The sequence below is a fragment of the Carassius carassius genome, chromosome 43 (assembly GCF_963082965.1).
Source record: "Carassius carassius chromosome 43, fCarCar2.1, whole genome shotgun sequence".
In the NCBI taxonomy this organism is placed as follows: domain Eukaryota; kingdom Metazoa; phylum Chordata; class Actinopteri; order Cypriniformes; family Cyprinidae; genus Carassius; species Carassius carassius.
The window spans coordinates 10,839,944-10,860,204 of NC_081797.1; the positions used below are offsets into that span (position 1 = coordinate 10,839,944).

The window sequence follows — 20,261 nt, forward strand, 5'->3', positions numbered from 1 at the left end:
GAAGCATAATATGTTTGTCACTAGACCGAAGTGTAAATTACAAATGAAATAATCACTTTGGTATGATTCTTCCTTTAGTTCATGTAGTAAAAGAAGTAGGAGAATTGTTTTTAAAATTAAAAGCTTATTAAAAAATAATAATAAAAAAAAAGTTGTTGAAACCTTTGGTCAATTTATGTAAATCAGTTCAAATGGTAACTGTATTTAAGCTTTTGTATCTAAAACTTTTTATTATTGAAAGTTTCATTTGGCAATCTATTTGGCAACTATGGATGTTTTGCTTAAAAAAATAAACAAACCATTTCAGAGCTAATACACAATTGCTGAGATATCAAAAGTCTGAAAAATATAAACATTGAATTTTTATAGCTATATCATTCATCCTTATTCCTATCTTCTGTACAAAGGCTCTGCACACTACAGTTGTTTAATTCATGGTGAAAATGTGAGTTAAAAGACATTTCTTCCTCTATGAAGATTTCTCTTTTATGAAGATTTGGCTTGTATGCGCTTGGCTTGCGCTTTCCCATCTTCCCGTCACAAGTGATCTCAGCATTTCACAGTGATAAACTGTCAATTTCTGCAACCCATAAAACAGTCATTGTATTGCATAAAACATCTTTATTATTTTGTGCTGAGGCTCGAAGTATTAATTTTTGAACAGTTGGGCTGCTTGAGGTAATCCAGTCTGTTTTTTTTTTGTCTTATTCCGAGTGTATTACACAACCAGGTTCCACGACAAATGATACCCTGCAAAAATACTGTAAAAATAGGGAGCTTTCTCCATAAAGCATAGACTCTCCAGGGAATTTGGGATTTAGACAGATTCCAGGGCTATAGTCACTATAATGAATCTCAATAAAGAGCAATGACTTAGAACGCAACCAGGGAGGGTTGTTTCACCACCACAGGGGCATCATTTAGATGTGGACGAATTGTAGAATGTGAATATGTGACAGAGATATATAAATGAGAGCGAGCGAGAGGGAGGGAAAGACAGAGAAGAGCACTGTCAGCATGATTTTAACTACTTAGCTGAGTCTCTTACACCTGCTGAATTCATATCCGTGTGCGCTTCCAGCTCTCTTATTGGAAACGACACAATGGTGCCAAGCAATGCAGTATAGTGTTTTCACTTTCTATTCTTGCTGATTCAAAACTTTCTAGAATCTGTTGAGGAAATCAGAAATACACCACTGCTAGTTATAGGGAATTTTAGAGGCTCCATGTCTTTACTTGTTATTATTGTTGCTTTTTTATTCTTATTAGATATTACCTGATATATATATATATATATATATATATATATATATATATATATATATATATATATATATATATATATATATATATATATATATATATATATATATATATATATATATATATAAAAATAATAAAATGTGATTCAAAACTATTTATTTTGCAAATAATTATTTATTTATTAATAATAATAATAATAAATCATATATTTTATATAATTCCTATATTTCCCACATTCCTACATATGGATAGGTATAAGTGTTCTAAGATATTAATTTATATATATATATATATATATATATATGTATGTATATATAAGTACAATTTCTGTAATTCATAGAATGCTTTAGAGGATGGATAATAATATTGTTCTATAATAATAATAATAATTATATTATTTTAACATATGTAATTTTATATATATATAAATATATATATATATAAAATTAATAGAAGATTATATAAAACATTAATTGTAGTAGTATTAGTATTAAAATAAATACAAAATATTTTTTTGCATATATTAAAATGTAAAAAAAAAAAAAAATATATATATATATATATATGTATATATATATTTATTTATTTATTTAGATATATTTATTTTTACATTTTAATATATGCAAAAAATATTTTGTATTTATTTTAATACTAATACTACTACTATTAATGTTTTATATAATCTTCTATTAATTTTATATATATATACATTTTATATATATATATATATATATATATATATATATATATATATATATATATATTAGGGGTGTAACGGTACGCAAAAATCACGGTTCGGTACGTACCTCGGTTTTAAAGTCACGGTTCGGTTCATTTTCGGTACAGTAAGGGAAAGAAATGCAAACATTAAACTGCAGGTTGTTTATTACTATAAGCTTTTTTTTAACAATTTTTAAAATACTTTTTTAATAAAATATATATAAAATAAAAAAAGAATAAGAAATAAAATACTGCTGCAAAGTTCTCCACTAAATAAAATACTCTCAAAATAGTCTCAAACCAATATCATATGATAAAATATAATGAAAAATATAAATAAGTAACTATGATTACAGTGCAGCATTACCAATCCCAGCTTGTAGGCTTGCTCATATTTAAAAAAATATATAACTTTTCCAAAGTGTAAAGTGCAGCATCAACAATTTCAGTTTTTAGACCTGCTCAGATTTCGTTATTACGTTGGACCGATCGGAATTAAGAGCAAAGGTCTGTTTAAATGCCGACGTGAGCTGCGTTTGAATTATGGTCATTTTTTTGCCTAGTTACGCCTGTTTGACATCGCAAGCGTGAGCGGCGCGTGAGCAGCGCGTATTTTTTTCGGCGTCCATGTTAATCAATGAGTGCATTCACACCGGGACCAGAAGCAGCGCGTGAGCGTCAAGCAGGAGCGTCGCGTGAACAGCAGTGCAATGGGGGTTTCGGCGTCCGGTCTATTTTTGCAACAAATATGTTTTTGCCCATTTAAACGTTTTAAATAATCGTTTTGGGTGAAAGTATGGTGTATTTTTATAAAAACATATGTTGAAAGAATTATACCCATTGTTTGAAATGGTTATACTGTCTGCCGAACACGCTTTGCAGCCGCTGCTGTGATGCTGTTCTTATACGCTTCCAGTGTGAATACTTGCGAGAGTCTGCTTCTGCAGTGACGATGTAGTTGCGCAGACGCGCTGGCGCTGCTCGCGCACCGCTCACGCTTGCGGTGTGAAACAGGGGTTAGAATCAGCTGCAGGGCGGGATTTGCGCTGAACGCGGAGACTTCCGCCACTTAATATGTTCATTTGGAAACACGAAAATGTACCTATGTTCCACAAACAAAATATTGCATTCGGTCAGTCGGTACACACGTAGACCGTAACCAAAAAACCCTGTACCAAAAAACCCTGTACCGAAACGGTCCGGTACGAATACACGTACCGTTACACCCCTAATATATATATATATATATATATATATATATATATATATATATATATATATATATATATATATATATATATATATATATATATATATATATATATATATATATATATATATATATGAAATGCACAATTTTTACTTTTTATTAGAATAATAATTATATAATATTATATAAGTAATACCAGACTGGTTCAACAGCTCTGATGATGTGTTTTGTAACATCCCTAACACCCCTGATGTTGTGCTCGTGGATAAGGATCGAAAGGAGGTACTAGTCCTTGAAATAGGTTGTGTTTATGATCTGTATATGGACATAGCCTTTCTCGAAAAAATGACTAAATACCAAGCCCTCCTTGCAAAGATCAGTGGCCTAGGCTATGCATGTAAGTTCGTGGCATTGATATTTGGCAGCCTGGGACATGTTCACAAATTGACTGTTAGTGGACTAAGACTGGCAGGGCTACCGAAAGGAAAGTCTAAACAGCTGGCAAAATTCTGCTCCATATCAGCTGTGATAGGCAGCCTTGCTGTGTGGCGTAAGCGATGTTTTATGTACCCTTGAGTGCCAAAGCTGTGTTATCTCTGAGAACATTTGAATCCTTTCTGTAAGAAATTTGATTGGTGGATTCAAATAAAGAAATCAAATGTGTGTGTGTGTGTGTGTGTGTGCAAATATAGATATACATTTAAGTTCTCTACCAGCCAGACAATGTTTGCACAATTTACAGTGCATCTCATGTCTATTTGCACACTTAAACTGACTTGAATCATTCTGATAGGATGTGAGCAGTCTCTGGATTAGTTTTATCTTTAATGGGCCGTTAGACAATACCTCAGCTAAGCGTATTAACACCGTGGCAGTTGCTCGGGGATTTGAGCATGTTGGAAATGAAGCATATCACTTTCACTCTTTCTTTCAGTGTGTATCTCCCATTCATTGGGCAAAAGGAACAATTGTTCCTATACAACAGCCATAAATCTCTTAAGAAGCAAGCTTTTCCTCAAGCAGTGTTAAATGAGTCCCTAGCAAGTTCAGTCCTTGTTTTTCTTCACTATTATATTATCCCCTGTCCCATTTTAGCCCTCCATCCCTTCCCGTCACAGTTCCAGTGCTCATCAAAGGATCCCGAAGGACATGTATTGTTTCCATTGTGAATGAATGATTAGTTGTTTTATGTGTCCGTGGAGATGCACTCGCTAGCTGTTCAGCCTTTGTGTTTGCAGAGATTTTTATTTCAAGGTGCGTCACAAAAGTTTGAGCAGTTATGCATTGGTGCCGTTCCAAAGTCAAACAATTTGATATGATTTTACTGTAGGCTCAGGTGTCCCGAGGTAATCTTAGAAATACATATTCTTGACAAACATAAACCGTCTCAGTAGAAAGCATGGTAGCTCCCAAACGATACCAGAGAGGAGAAGAGGAGAATGCCTAGCTCTGTATCAGATATTACAGAACTGATTGTAACACAATTGTTGGATTGCTAAAATTGCTCTAGACGGTATACAACCAATTTTATCTATGTATTTGAGAGAAGTATGTGTTTTTGTGATGCGCTGCATGAGCTATCTAATCAATAATACTGTTAGCACTTCTCCAGGCTCAGGCTTTTGAAGTGAAATATCAATCCATCCAGACCCTGAAAAAAAGCGGGCATATTGCATGAAATGAATTCTTTCTGAAAGTGCTTGTTTTTCGGTAAGGCGAGCGATTCAAGTATTAGGGCTATTGATTTAGGACTTGGTCCAACAAAATGTGCATTAGTAATTCAAAGCAAATATTGAATATCAGAGACTTAGTTCTTTTGCCTCATGCAAACAAACTAAAGTTCATGTGAATAAAAGTCATTTAGTTTAAGCTATAAATAAATTGAGAATTTAAATAGACATATTTTTCTTATTTTTTATTTCAATGTTCAACATATAAGTGTTCATGTTATAGTTTCTTAACGAAACATGCTTTTCTTTACAAAATTTATTTTATACATTTTAATGGTACAAAATATTGAAACTGATTCTTATGCTCTCTAGGGCTGTAGTTATTGCATCAAAATACAGTAAAAACAGTAATATTGTGAAATATTATTACTATTTAAAATAATTGTTTTCTATTTGAATATATTGTCAAATGAAATTTATTCATGTGATGCAAAGCTGAATTTTCAGCATCATTGCTCCAGTCATCAGTGCCGCACGATTCTTCAGAAATCATTCTAATCTGCTGTTTTGCTGCTTAAGAAACATTTCTTGTGTCCAAAATTTCGTCTAATTAGATGCATATGAATGCATCATTAAAGCATGCTTGTCTCTTCTGTTGTTTTAGAATGTGTACTACACAAGGTCTCAGCAGCTGCACGTCGGAGGCTTGAGTCCGACCATCGACGACGATGATAACAAGTGCCTGGTGGATGTGAACGGCCGGCCGCGACTGCTAGAATGCAGCTACGCCAGCAACAAGCACATGAAGCTCTCCTGGCTCTTTACTCAGGTATACTTTCATGGGAAACAATCAATAGTATGCTCAAAACATTTTTTTATCCTGGTTTTGGTGCCCTACATCTAAATAAGTGGAGTATTGCAGTGGTCAGTTTTTGCTGACTGGTCTGTTTTTTATGGTTTTAGTTGTAGTTATAATAAGCTTTAATAACCCTGGCCATAAAGAGCTTCATTGCATTCTACACAATCCTCATTACAGACAGACATCCTTTACTGCACAACTCATTTAAAGCCATTGTCAAAATCGTTTTGGTATCATTGAAGTACTAGTTCAAAACTTTCCCTTAAAATTTGCTGTCAATTTGCAGCATCTGTTAGCCCTCCGGCTGTGCGACTGCAGTGGACACTTTCGGGATATCGAGCATTAATAATTCAGAGGTGTGTGTGTGTGTGTGTGTGTGTTGTAAAGCTCTCTTAATTCAATTCAAGCACTGTTCTGGATCGTAGCAGGCATCTTGATTTCATCCGCACGTAATATATGCTTCTCTATTAAAAGTCAGGTGAATTTATATATGTCACAGCAGGCTGTGTCGTCTAAAAGGTTTAGCTGAAGTGTGCTGGAAATGTCAGAATGGGGTTATTAGGAAAGGGTAATGCTGCCCCCTTGGGAGAGATGTCGAAGTAGATGAACAAACATGCGCTTACAGGAAAAGTGTAAGAGTATGAACGATATCAATTCTCACACAAACCCTCGGGATGTGCTTTAATGTCTCACACGAGCTCAGTGGGATAAAGACAGACACCTTTTTTCTTTAGGTTATTTAAAATGGAATCGGGTGGGCCGAATCCATTGTGGCCTTTTAGGTGCGATGAGTAATTGATGACAAAGCCAGTGAAAGAGTGATCTGGCTCTTGACACATAGAAGAGCATTAGAAATGGATTTAATTAAGTTTTTATCGACTCACATTGTCTGTTGACAGTCTGCTTTTCAGTCTGTAACCAGGATACCGCTTGACAGGTCGTGAATAAATGCGCCGTTAAGCATACAAGACATATGTTATTTCGTCCTGTAGTGTGTTTGGCACCACCAGCAGTCAGTGACATTATTATTTTAGGGAGGCTGATTTGGAACAAAACATAATTGAAGCAGATGCTGTGTTCCTCTCGGTGACACCTGTTCAACGATGCATGCCAAATTATTTTATAATTAATGTGGTCTTAATAAAACCTTGTTTATAATGTACATGATCATGAAAAATTGCATGGAGTCATACTACCTCAATTCTATTTCACAAAATTTAAATATAGAGTGAGAGAGAAACAAATGATATAAATTCTAATCTTTTACTGGTTACAAATTACATGATGAAAATTGTAGTCAGTGATGTAATCTACATTAGTCATTTTAGGTTATATATTCTGATTACATTTAGATTAATTTTAGACTAGTGCTGTCAAACGATTAATTGCGATTAATAACATCCATAACAGTTTTTGTTTACATAATATATGTATGCTGTGTGTGTGTATATATATACACACACACACACACGTATATATTTCAGAAAAATATGTTGTTTATATATTAATTATATTTATATATAATATAAATTCTATGAATATAAATGTATTTTCAAAATATATACTATAAGTGCACGTAGTTATAGATACATAATAAACAGTACACACACACATTATTCAAACAAAATGTATTTTGGAACTAATTGTTTGACAGCACTACTTGTTTTATATTGTTATAAAAAGAGAAATGACATCTTTATCAACATCACCAAATGTATAAAACATAATAGTAACACTTTAGTATAGATACCAATTCTCTCTATTAACTAATTGCTTATTAACATGCGTATTAATATTCTAGCTTTTACTTATTTGAACAATGCCTAAAACTTGATATTCCAAACACTTGCTGTGTCTGTCAGGGTTACTGAGGGAGAGAACCCAGATGCAGAATGAACAAGGGATGTTTATTGACAAAAATAGACAGAGCACAATAGGAGGGAGTGGCTTGAACGGCCCAGACAGTAGGGTAGGGCATACAACAGTGAAAGTCCAACAGGAGGGGATACTGGGGCAATGACTGGATAGCTGAGGGTGACCACTGGAACCAGCATAGGGAGGCAGCAGCTAGGACCGCTGCTGGGAGTTGGCAAGACCAGACAGAAGGTAGATGTCCAGGCGAGACACAAAGGAACAGAGAAATTGCAGCTTGAAGATCACTTGCCAGAACCGATACAGCTGCAAGGGTGAGGGAACCAGTTGTCAGGGAACCACAGACGGCCAGGCAGGGCTGGAGGGGGAGAACACAACAGATAAAGACAACACAAGACCGGACAAAACAACCAGCACACTAGACAACACAAACAATACAGGGAACAAGAAATTCCTTCGCAAAAACTAGATTTTGACAAGAAAAACTTGAAACTGCAAAACACACGTTAGGCAAACACGCAGCCAAAAACGAACCGGCAACTACAAGAGGAAAGAGAGCACAATAAGATGCATACAGCGACATGAGGAACAGGTGACAACACTCTGACTAATGAGGACTAAACAAGGGGGCGTGAACCGGGAAAACAAGGAGGAGGGACAAGAGGAGCACGTGGCAGACACAAGAGACACAACCATGTGCTCAGGCACAAAATAAACAAAGACACATTGAACAAAGACAGTACAAACAAGGTTGTCAGGGCAGGATCCTGACAGTGTCTGTTTGCCCCTTTTTTAAGAAGAGTCGCTTTATGGGGTAAATTAAATGTGTTGTTAAATTATTTTAATATTTATTTTAAATCTCAGGGGGACTTCAAGTAAATAGCATAATTGTGTTTTTAACTCAAGGTATAATTGACTGAGAGGTGCTTTTGTCTCCAAATTCAGAAGCATTTATTGCAAATTAACATTTGAAGAGTTTATTTGCAAAAACAGATAACTCCTTATATATATATTATGTTTTATTGTGTTAATTACCTTTATTTTTTTTTTCTTAAAATAACCCAACTGCAGTGTGACTGAGATTAATTGGAATACACATTGAAAAAAACATGATTTTTGAAAATTGAGGGTTATCTGTTTTTGCAAATGAACTCTTCATTTAGATACATGCCCATTTATATTGTGAATACCTACTGTATTCAATATAACACACATTTTAATTTTATACAAAGTAAAATTGAAAAGAGTAAAAAATATATTTTTTTAAATATATCATTAATTTAATATCATTGCTCTTATTTTATACTGTATCTATAGTTGTCATCTTAATGGTTATTTAATACTTGAGTATAATTTGTGTGAGTTGAACATGTTAAGCAATCACACAACCATTTAAATAATACTCAGACAACTGAAGGTCACTGGTATAGAAAATATATCCACAACAGGCTTGTACACAACAAATTCTTCCTGTTTTATTTAAAGCGCAACTTTGCATTACATAATTATAGGATACGCCTCATGAGTCACTAGCGTAAATCGTAATGAGAGGAGGCATGTTGTATGACTCATTTGCTCAGCATTTAATAAACACATGGCTATTTGAAAAACTAACTAACTAGATTCCGAAAAACTAGATTTTTGCATAATCTGAAGAAAATGTGTGGTGTTTGCCTGTGCAAAACATGGCATCATGGTTCTGGAGTGTTCTAGGGAGATCTTGGTCCCTGGTGTAAGTTTAAGACATGGGGTTAGAGTTTTGTTCAAGTGTAAAGTTGAGTTCTGAATAATGCACTAAACACTATGTGCTACTCTACCATCTATATTGTCCTAAATTGCCACCACTAACCACCATACGAAGGTATTCTATCCAATAATGAAGTTTCACACTTAGCACAGTGTAAAAGATTTTGTTTTCAAATGCTAATGTTGCAGCCATGGAAAGAAAAATGCCATAAAAGTAATACAAATATTCCAACTGTGCATCTTCAACAATATGATTTAGCCTGTGAAGCGAGACATTTGGCATTTCATACACCTTGGATTTCATACGGTGGCAGATGATTGGATGAGAGTGACACTTCGCCCGCGGCCTCCTCTTTCATGTCACCGGAGCCTCCTTCAACACTGTAAGACTCTCAATCCTTCAGGCTCTTCTTCAGAAGCAACCACTTCAAGAACATCACTTCCCTTTTGACATTGTTCGGAAAGGCTTCTGGCTTTGGTGGTGTATTTCATACTGTATTTACTGACTGAAAGAAATATGTTTCTCGAGGAGAAAGTGTCACTTTGATTTCTCACTTAGTGCCGCTCGGATCCGGCATTAGAAGGATACGTCTGCTCCATCTTTTTTTAATTAAAGGAATTATATTACCTCTTTTTGTGAAAAGTGTAATACAAATCAACATCCTTCGTGATCCTGGACCAATTTAATGTCATTGTTCACTCATTTGGATGTGTATTGTGTCTTGCAGGGAGGCTCCATTCAGAATAGGAAGTCGAAGCGCTGTTTAGAGTTGGTGGAAAGTGCGGACGTGGATCATGGATATCTGCTGGCCCTTCAACAGTGCAGCAGTCAGAAATGGACAATTACCAACATACTGCCTGGGAAAGTTCTATAAGCCTAGTGTCTAATGGGACGCATCTCTGGATATGTAGTGGATTGAGATACAGTGTCCCTTTGTGTCGAGGGAAGGCTGCTGTTCTCTTTTTTTTAACACTGTAAACATCTTCATGTCTTGTGTCGGACCTCAAAGCCAACATGGAGCAAGTGTCAAACATTTAATTTTGACCTGAACAGATGGTTAAGACTAGAGACAATGATGCTTAAAGGGATAGTTCACACAAAAATGAAAATCCTGTCATTAATTACTGACCTGACCCTCATGACGTTCCAAACAAGTAAGACCTTCGTTCATCTTCTAAACACAAATTAAGATATTTTTTTATGAAATCCGAGAGCTTTCTGACCCTCAGTAGACAGCAAGGGAACTACTTCGTTCAAGGCCCAGAAAGGTAGTAAGGACATTATTAAAATAGTCTGTGTTCAACCATATTGTTCATAATTTCTTCTGGGTCAGTCTGTTGCCATTCACGATAGTAGCGAAGGTATTATGGGTTTGGAACGACATGAGGGTGAGTAATTAATGGATATTTCACCCAAAAATGAACATTTTGTCATTATTTACTCACCTTTTTCATTTTTTCAGTGAACTGTCTCTTTAAATGTTCTGCTGTATGATTAGCTCTTGTGTATTTAAGCATTTAGTAGTTTTGCTACTGTGTAGCACAAATTTAAAATGTTTTTTTTCTCGGTTTGTGAATGATGTTTGTGATTATTTGATGTGGAAAAAATATTTTATAAATATAAATAGTCTTTCTTAAAAACAATAAAGACTTTTAACTCATTGTTCTTGAATTTTGCATAGGACCATCTGGTTAAAACAGCTTTCTTCAAAGGATGGACATTTAAAAATAACAAATGCTATGGTATAAAATCTTAATTTAAGTTCCAGAAGTATCTATTCATACAGTTTTTCAATTCATACCATAAGAGTTCTCACATTCACGGAAATAAAAGCTCCACATACACAGTTAAATCAAATTCATTTCTGCTTTTGGGAAAATCTCGTATTTTCCGTCTTCCCATCTCTTGTGGGACAAAACCATCATTTTAATCAAAGTCAGCAACACTTGACATCCTCACAGAGCTCTGAGCTATCCAAATTTCTCAAACACAGACACACACGCTGCTTGAACAAGGAACAACAGTTTCATGAGTCTTTCTGTCATTTCTGAAAAAACTTAGGAAAGGCTGAAACCTCAAAGACAGAACTAGAGATTGTTGTTTGTTATATTTAAAGGGTTAGTTCACCCAGATAGCAAATTTATGTAATTAATAACTTACCCTGATGTTGTTTCAAACCCGTAAACCTCCGTTTATCTTTGGAACACAGTTTAAGATATTTTAGATTTAGTCCGAGAGCTCTCAGTCCCTCCATTGAAGCTGTGTGTACGGTATACTGTCCATGTCCAGAAAGGTAAGAAAAAAATAATCAAAGTAGTCCATGTGACATCAGAGGGTCGGTTAGAATTTTTTGAAGCATCTAAAATACATTTTGGTCCAAAAATAGCAAAAACGACGACTTTATTCAGCTTTGTCTTCTCTTTCGTGTCTGTTGTGAGAGAGAGTTCAAAACAAAGCAGTCTGGATATCCGGTTTCGCGAACTAATCATTCAGTTCACTAAATCGAACTGAATCGTTTTAAACGGTTTGCATCTCTAATACGCATTAATCCACAAATGACTTAAGCTGTTAACTTTTTTTTTAATGTGGCTGACACTCCCTCTGAGTTCAAACTAACCAATATCCCGGAGTAATGCATGCACTCAAACAGTACACTGACTGAACTCCTGTGAAGAGAGAACTGAAGATGAACACCGAGCCAAGCCAGATAACGAACAAAAGACTGACTCGTTCACGAGTCAAGAACCGGTTGCATCGGTTTTCGGATCACCAGTAGTTCTTTCGGACAGTTCGATTCAATAAACCGGTTGAAGAAAACGGTTCACTGGTTCTTTTGCGCTCGACGTATAATGCCGTCATTTGCGATGATTGCCCTTGATTCAAGCCTTCGGTTTACCCGCGCTCATAACACTAGCACAGAATCAGTTCAGAATCAATCACCAAATGAATCAGTTCAGTTCAGATGCCCTGTGTGTCGGTCTGCTTCACGCTGAATCACACATGCGCAGTATCATCAGCTCCTCGGTTCACGAATCGGACGCGTCTGACAGAAACGGTTCTTGACTTGTGAATGAGTCAATGTTTTGTTCGTTATCTAGCTCGGCTCGGTGTTCATCTTCAGTTCTCTCTTCACAGCAGTTCAGTCAGTGTACTGTTTGAGTACATGAATTACTCCAGGATATTGGTTAGTTTGAACTCAGAGGGAGTGTCAGCCACATTAAAAAAGTTAACAGCTTAAGTAATTTATGGATTAATGCGTATTAGAGATGCGAACCGTTTAAAACGATTCAGTTCGATTTGGTGAACTGAATTATTCGTTCGCGAACCGGATATCCAGACTGCTTTGTTTTGAACTCTCTCTCACAACAGACACGGAAGAGAAGACAAAGCTGAATAAAGTCGTCGTTTTTGCTATTTTTGGACCATAATGTATTTTCGATGCTTCAAAAAATTCTCACTGACCCTCAGATGTCACATGGACTACTTTGATGATGTTTTTCGTACCTTTCTGGACATGGACAGTATACCGTACACACAGCTTCAAAGGAGGGACTGAGAGCTCTCGGACTAAATCTAAAATATCTTAAACTGTGTTCCAAAGATAAACGGAGGTCTTACAGGTTTGAAACAACATGAGGGTAAGTTATTAATTACATAAATTTGCTATCTGGGTGAACTAACCCTTTAAACAACTGAAGCATTTCTTTATTTATGCTATTTAAACAATTCAAAACCTCTAAATGTTTTGACAATCTTTTGGAAAAGCAACTTGCAAAAGCTACAGTACATCCCCAGTGATGGGAAAGCTAAATGAGTTTTAGAAGTGCATTTGTCAAGAAGTCTCCAATATCCCTGCATCCTTGAAATAGTTTGTAAAAAAAAAAAAAAGATCCACACTGAGACAATTTCTCATCTTCCTTCTATTTCACTTCAGACCTGTTAGATATACAGTTTGCCTCCTGAGATGATAAAACTCCTTTTCCGACTGACCTTCTGAGGGGCAAAATTATTATATTTTGTCAGGAAGCACTTTTTATATGAGCTCCTTGGCCTTATTTATTTACATAGCAATAATAAAACTTACTTTCCCAATCCACTGGGCTAAAATAACCCAACATTAGGTAGGTCCTATAGTAACCCAGCATTGTGTTATCTGTTGGATCATTTTTAATTCAATTCTATTTTAAGTGAGAGAAGTGTGTGAAGCCCAGAGCATTTGGAGAGCTTGCAATCAGGCCTGAAAAGTGTTTGGTTAACACTTCTGAACCTCATAATTCCATAGGCTCAGAAGCCAAACCCTCGGTGAGTTTATTAAATTACTTTATTCTCCCAAGGACCTTCCACTATCTGCTACAGTTATTCTACATAAAGTGCTGTGCAAATGGAGCAAAGTAATTAGAATACTGAACATGGAGAAAATGTTATTCTCTATTATAGTGAACAGGAGATTGTTTTTTGCCAATAACATTACTCACACTGCCTAATGTTCTGCATTTTTATTGTACAAAACAATATTGTTGCAGTGTTTTGTACTCTGTAAGATAGGGTCACATAACATTTACCATTGTTTGGCGAATTTTGTATAGGATATATGATCGCTATCTTGTGGCCAAGTAGACTATTTCACAAGGTTGGCTATTCGTAGTTTCGTACGAATTCGCACAACCTTGTACCATTTTTGTGATGATGAAATTTAGAGGTGGGGTCAAGTCCTTTGTACGAATTCCTACGAATTTTCCACCTCGTAAATACTTTTCACTGGGTTATACGAATTACACGCTGGGTTTAGTGTTTGATTATAGGCCTGTGTTTTATGTTTAAATGTGTATCCTTAATGTAAATGAAGGTATTTCCTATTGAACCGACAGTTCCATTTCTTCAAAATATCAAATACTAAAAAAAGAGAATTGACTCCTTGAATTCGGCTGCATTAAATGACGTAAAGTGTATGGTTTTTAATTCTTTTTCATGGGCAAGAAATTAGCCAGTCCCAACTTGCGCACACTGGCCCACTCAGACATTTCAGGAAGCATATTTCTGTTTGTTTGTATACTTCGCTGTTGGTACCATCTGCATTAATGGAAACTGAAACAAAAGGAAATAATGACAGTTCACACAATCATATGTTGCTCAGCGTTCGTGCTGTGGTAGATAATGTAGCAGAAAAGAGTTCAAGCTTGATTAACTGGATTCACTAGCAACTGTGAAACCATTTCTGAAGGATGCTGGCTGGAAATGGCAACAGAAGGCAATAGCAAAATTGTCTAATTGCCATCAGTTGACGGAGAACAAATTGTTTTAGTTGAAAAGACCACAGTAGAGATGTGCAATGTTAGCCCAGTTTAATTTGAAGATAAAAATCACAGCCGAAGCCAAGAGCTCTTATAAGCTCAGACAGACATTTGCATAACTAACCTAAGGTTTGTCTCTTTTTACGCATTCAACACATTTTTCAAACCTAGAGGACACGTTTAACAAGAAATGTCTTATTTCAGCAATAATTACGGTTAACCAACTTGAAAATTACACATTATACATTTTCAAAAGAGTAAGAGGGTATAGCCAGATTTCACATGGCTGAGGCAATCGATTCGTTCAGTGCAATGAAGAGCGCACCTACCCACAATGCCGTCTGTCCTGACTTTGACCTGGAGCGGGTTTGTTTCATTTGACATGCTTGCCAGGTTAGTGAACTGAGCTCTCTGGTGCCCACAAGCTTCTTTCCAGCTTTTTCTCTTCCATCAGCTTAAAACACTGCACATATTGACTCAAAATAGCTTTGAATTTGGCAGTGTGGGAATATTGAGGGGAATGTGTCCCTTTCTGTGTTTTTGGTGGAAGTACACACAAACATTGCCCATGCTGTCTCCTCCATAAAATTTGAGTTAACCTTGCCTGCCTTGAACAAGCCACCTTTCCACCTTTCCAGCCACCGCTGGACAGAAGAAGGCTGGTCAGACGCTTGACTTTAGCTGGAGTCTGTTGTTTTTGTGTGAATGAGTCTTCTGAGAGCAACTCAAAATCAATACTGGCAGCTTCTGCCTTTAATTTAAGTCTCAGCTTGTTTCACAACAAGCACTTCAAAGTAAAGTTTTTTCCTGCAATATTTGGTAAGTAGTTTCTTTTAAAACACACAGTTCAATGGCGACATCTGCTGTTCTTGAATAATCTCTTCAGCTTCTCCAGTTCGGTTTCTATTTTACGAAATGCTTTAGGCAAGAGCACCACACACTGCTTTCGAGATATTATTATGTTTAATGAGGCATAAAATGACATAATTCTATCCAATAAATCTATTTCAAATGCTTAAATGCATTCCTTTCACTATGATTCCTTGGAATCAACACGTTATTTCTATAATTATTTATTTCTGTTGATATAAAACAAGTATATAATGCAGTCTGTAGTGAACCCTTAATTTTATTTAGTAGTGACATAATTCCACTATTACACTTTTTTTCTTGTTCTTCTTCAGATTATTAGCTTAAATATATTACTAAACTCTTATATTATTAGTTTGTCTTTATTATCGATGCAGATAAAAATAATAGTAATTATTTATACAATATCTATGAATAATAATAAAAATAATAAAATGCGTGTGATGCATAAGAAAAACAGTGACATTATATGACAATTCTCTTGAATGAATGGCTCGCTGCCAGCTGAAATAGCCTATTATTCTTTCTTTTTTATCAGTAACAATAGTTAGTTGTAGTTTAAGTTATTAATTTACGTATTACGTACGTACATTTTTGTATTATTACTTTTATTTTTTATTGTTATTATTATTTTGATCAATGCAATAATAGTCTACATGTGATTATTGTTATTTATGTCTGTCCTAACACATAAATTATATATTTCTAAATATCTGCTTCCAGAGTGTTCTTTGTACTGTGCAGACCATGTAAACCCAGATATATGAATATTTTTTTCTTATGAATGACATTACTTTTCAAATAGAACAATTTGCCACCGGAACCTTCTCACGAATGTAAAAGATCAGGGGACACGTTTACAAGTGCGCCTAGTTCGGCGCTTCCGGTTTACTGTTGGTTCTGTCAGACAAGTTTAGTTTAGTTGTTTGTTTGTTTTTCACCCCTTCTGCTGTCTTCGGATATGTCTCATGCATTGAGGACACTTGGCACTGGAGTGTTTAGCGTGCAGAGATCTGTGAGCGTCGTGAAGATCCGCAGCGCTGCAGTGAAGGACGGCCAGAGTCAGCCGTTTGATGAGTCTCTGCTGGAGTTTCTTGTGTGTCCACTGTCCAAAAAAACCCTGAGGTATGACTGTTCATCATGCATTATATTATTGCCTTATGGTGGGACGTAAAGTAGTTATATAGCAGTGGTGATGTCATAAAACACCAGTCGATACATTTCCATTACGAACTTTTACCTTGGTGTAGCTAACTTATTTTGTAAATGAATAAAAGCGTTTACTATTAACATAAATCTTATTATAATTTTGCATAAAAAAAGAGAGGCAGAATGTTACAGAATAACATTGTAGGAAATGTCCTGCTTTATATGAAGATATGGTTTTATAGGAATTTAATATATATATATATATATATATATATATATATTTTTTTTTTTTTCGTATCTATTTTTCATAAACTTTTCATTGATTTTTTTTTAAGGGCTTTTCAGATTATGATTATCAATAGTCATTATATATAATTTGCTTATAGCCTATTTGTATCTGTATAAACCAATTAAACTATCATTATAAAAGCTATTTTCAAAAACAGATAAACAAAAATGCTACAGAATTACAAAGAAATCTGAAAGACAACCTGCTTTGGGAGATCCCATATTCATTGAGTGTGGTTTATAGTAACTATTATTAAATATGTTTAACATGATTCATCTTTGTAAGGGATGAGCAGTTATCATTATCAATAATATTAATACATGTATCTGCTTCTGATCTTTTCAAGGTACGACGAAAGTTACAACGAATTAATAAACGAAGAGCTTGGTATCGCATATCCCATCATTGATGGTATTCCTAAGATGATCCCACAAGATGCAAGAATGATCCATAAGAGCGGAGCGACTGAAAAACCCACTCAATCTTGAATTTATAAAGCTAATACTTCACTGTTCATTTTTTGCCACAATGTTTTTCTCCCTGTCTACAGTGACTGTTCTTGTACCACTGATATCTTTGTCTGGACTTTTTTACTCTGCAGCAGTGGATGAAAATTTCCCTCAAGGCTGTACGAGCGCAAGCAGCGTGTGTTTCTACAGCCTGCTGCTGCCAGTAACAATTCCTGTCTATGTTTTCTTTCACCTTTGGAAGTGGATGGGAATCAAGCTGTTTAGACACAATTAAAACTGTAAAACGGTGAGACTGTTTAAACTGTAGGAACTTTTGTGAACAATGCTTGCTTGTAAACAAACTGAACATTCATATACTGAATAAACATTGAAGCAAATGATGTAAAATGAAGAAGCACAAAGCTATGTGTACAGAACTCTCTGCTTTTTTTCCCCTCGTGAATGTATAACATCTTAGCTTGGTCTGATTTTACTTCTTCGTTCTTTTCTCAACTCTTTCCGTGAGCTTCATCAAAGGGCACATGGGCTTCGGAGAGTCTTCACCCTTCACCTTAAAAAAGAAAGACTCGTTCAAGCGGGTCTGGATGACCTTCAGCTGGAGCAGATCACCTTTGGCCTTGGGCACCGTATCACCGTCTTCACTGGATGTGCCTGATATCTTCAGCATGGGTGGTTTCTCAGAATCTACAGTGGGTTGTTTTGGACCGTGCATTTGTCTTATTCTGTTTGGCAGGCTCAGGTCTACTGGTTCCTCCAGGCTTTTGGACGTGTTCTGCTGAAACCTGAGCGAAGTGGAGAGTGCTGGGAACGTGAAGAAGTTTTCGGTTTGAGTTGTTGCTTCAGCAGTTAAACTACATGAGAGGTTCTCTGGCAGCTTCCCATCAGTAATGGAGCTTGAGGTGCTGGAGATCTCCACATATGGATCCAAGAATGATTTCTGTATAATAAACAGGTCTTGGCTGGTCATTTCTTCAGCTGTGTTGGATTCCAAGCTGCTTTCACTGACCAGCTGCTTCTTTCCATATTCTTCATCATTTGTCTTTGGAGCTTGGCTCTGCTCCGGTGGCAAGTTGAAAACGACTCTCTTTTTACGTTTAACACTTCTATTACACTCCTTCACAGGTGAATGTGGTGTCTTCTGATCAGGGGAGATGCAGATGATGGGCTGAGTTTGGTGCGTATCTTCAGGTTGCTTGAACTGTTTATTTAATGTAGGTTGCTGAAAGTCTTCCTTCGGTTTGATTTTTGTCTTTGGCTTTTTTCTTTTCTTAGTCTCTTGCATTTGTGTAAACACTGCCTCATGGCAGCCGTCGTGGAACAAGAAGTCAGGCACATGCTTTTTGCCCTTATCCTTTTTTTCCTTTTTCCTTTTCTTGTTTTTGTGTTTCTTGGATGCTTTAAAGGCATTTTCAACATTGGGAATGTTCTTCATTGTTGGGAGAGAAGCCATTTCCTTTACAAAATCAAAGAGTAAAAACAAAGAACACTGGTTATATTATCAATTCCTATTATTATTGATGTTGAAAACAGTTGTGCAGCTTAATATTTTACTGGAAATGGTGATTTTTAAGGACTCTTTGATTAATAAAATGTTATACCAAAAAACTGCATTTTTTTAAATAATAAATCATATTTATACCTTATACATGTCTTCACTTACACTTCTGAATAATCAAATAAATTCTTGCCAAGCAAGTTTTTTTTTAAATCTTACATACCCCATACTTTTGAATGGTCGTGTATCATGGTTTCCACAAAAGTAAGGAGCAGCACAACTGTTTATGATATTGGTTATAATATTAAATGCTTCTGGAGCACCAAATCAACATATTAGAATGATTTCTGAAGGATCATGTGACACTGAAGCCTGGAGTAACAATGGGGAAAATTAAGTTTTGCCATCAAACAAATAAATTATATTTGAAAACATATTTTAATAGAAAACTATTCAAATTAAATTGCAGTGATATTTCACAATATTACATTTTTACTGTATTTTGATCAAATCAATGCAGTATGTATGTATTTACATAATGTATATTTATCTCTATATAAATGCATGTTTAATATGCCTGGTGCAGTGTAACAAACCATTAATGTAAACTAATGGGGAAATATCTGAAGGCTCTGTCATAAGTTACAGTTACACAGTAGTTAACATTTATTCAAGTGGATCAAAAAAATTTCATCAAAGTTGTCCTAAGACAAGAAAGCATTTTGATTTAAGGACAACTTTTTTTTTTTTTTTTTTTTTGGAAAGGTTTTCATTAATTTCATTGTTGATTAGTGTAGTATATTTTTTTTCGTGAATACTCACATGCCTCGCCAGAGTGAAATTTCCTATTTGTCCTGTTTCTTCCTTAAAAGTCCTGCAAAACAGTAACAGTAATGAGGAGAGCAGACTTGTGGATAGATTTGTTGAGAAACGCTGTATCTAAAGTTGAAATCTACAGTTTAAAACTTAGTTCATCCATCGAGACGTCGTTCTCCACAGATACTCAGCGATTTCTGCTACAGAAAGCAGCTTGTTTAACTGCTAATCCTTTGCGACTAAATATCTGACAAACTGCTTTTCATTTAAAAGTATGTCATGTACTCTTGAGTTTTGACTCTAAACCAAAAGGAAAACTGTCATGTACTTACCTATTTTGCTCATTGACAAATTACACACTCCAATTTTTCCGCCAATTACCGCTTCAGTGTGTTGCCGACTGCGCATGCTCTGTACGTGTCGACATTTTCGAGCATTTATGAACAGCATGTATCTAATGAAATTATAATGTAAAATAAATTCTAAAAACAAACGACTTGTAAAGACAATTTCTTCTAAGAAAAACTGCTCGCAGTTGTG

At 35.5% G+C, this 20,261-nt stretch overlaps 4 protein-coding genes across 5 annotated transcripts in view; 3 read left to right on the top strand and 1 right to left on the bottom strand.

Annotated features, from left to right (window-relative positions):
• Positions 1-11,002, top strand: part of LOC132124745 (polypeptide N-acetylgalactosaminyltransferase 18-like) — a 60,431-nt gene extending 49,429 nt beyond the window's left edge. For both annotated transcript variants that reach the window (XM_059535902.1, XM_059535903.1), the window contains exons 10-11: positions 5,528-5,692; positions 10,069-11,002. In XM_059535902.1, coding sequence (XP_059391885.1) covers positions 5,528-5,692; positions 10,069-10,215 — 312 coding nt within the window. In that variant the 3' untranslated portion in view covers positions 10,216-11,002. The remainder of the gene's footprint in view (positions 1-5,527; positions 5,693-10,068) is intronic.
• A 5,329-nt stretch (positions 11,003-16,331) lies between these two features.
• On the top strand, positions 16,332-17,428 carry LOC132125101 (protein preY, mitochondrial-like). Its single transcript, XM_059536325.1, has 2 exons — positions 16,332-16,627; positions 17,287-17,428. Exons 1-2 carry the CDS (start codon positions 16,464-16,466, stop codon positions 17,426-17,428), a joined length of 306 nt encoding a protein of 101 aa, XP_059392308.1. The 5' UTR covers positions 16,332-16,463.
• A 40-nt stretch (positions 17,429-17,468) lies between these two features.
• LOC132125103 (phosphatidylinositol N-acetylglucosaminyltransferase subunit Y) lies at positions 17,469-17,811 on the top strand. Its single transcript, XM_059536326.1, has one exon. The coding sequence runs from the start codon at positions 17,469-17,471 to the stop codon at positions 17,682-17,684; it is 216 nt and encodes a 71-aa protein (XP_059392309.1). The 3' UTR covers positions 17,685-17,811.
• A 68-nt stretch (positions 17,812-17,879) lies between these two features.
• On the bottom strand, positions 17,880-19,764 carry si:ch211-176l24.4 (uncharacterized). The gene is made up of 2 exons (XM_059536324.1): positions 19,728-19,764; positions 17,880-18,863 (listed from the first exon to the last, which is right to left on the bottom strand). The coding sequence occupies exon 2, from the start codon at positions 18,858-18,860 to the stop codon at positions 17,880-17,882; it is 981 nt and encodes a 326-aa protein (XP_059392307.1). The 5' UTR covers positions 18,861-18,863; positions 19,728-19,764.
• Positions 19,765-20,261: the final 497 nt, after the last annotated feature.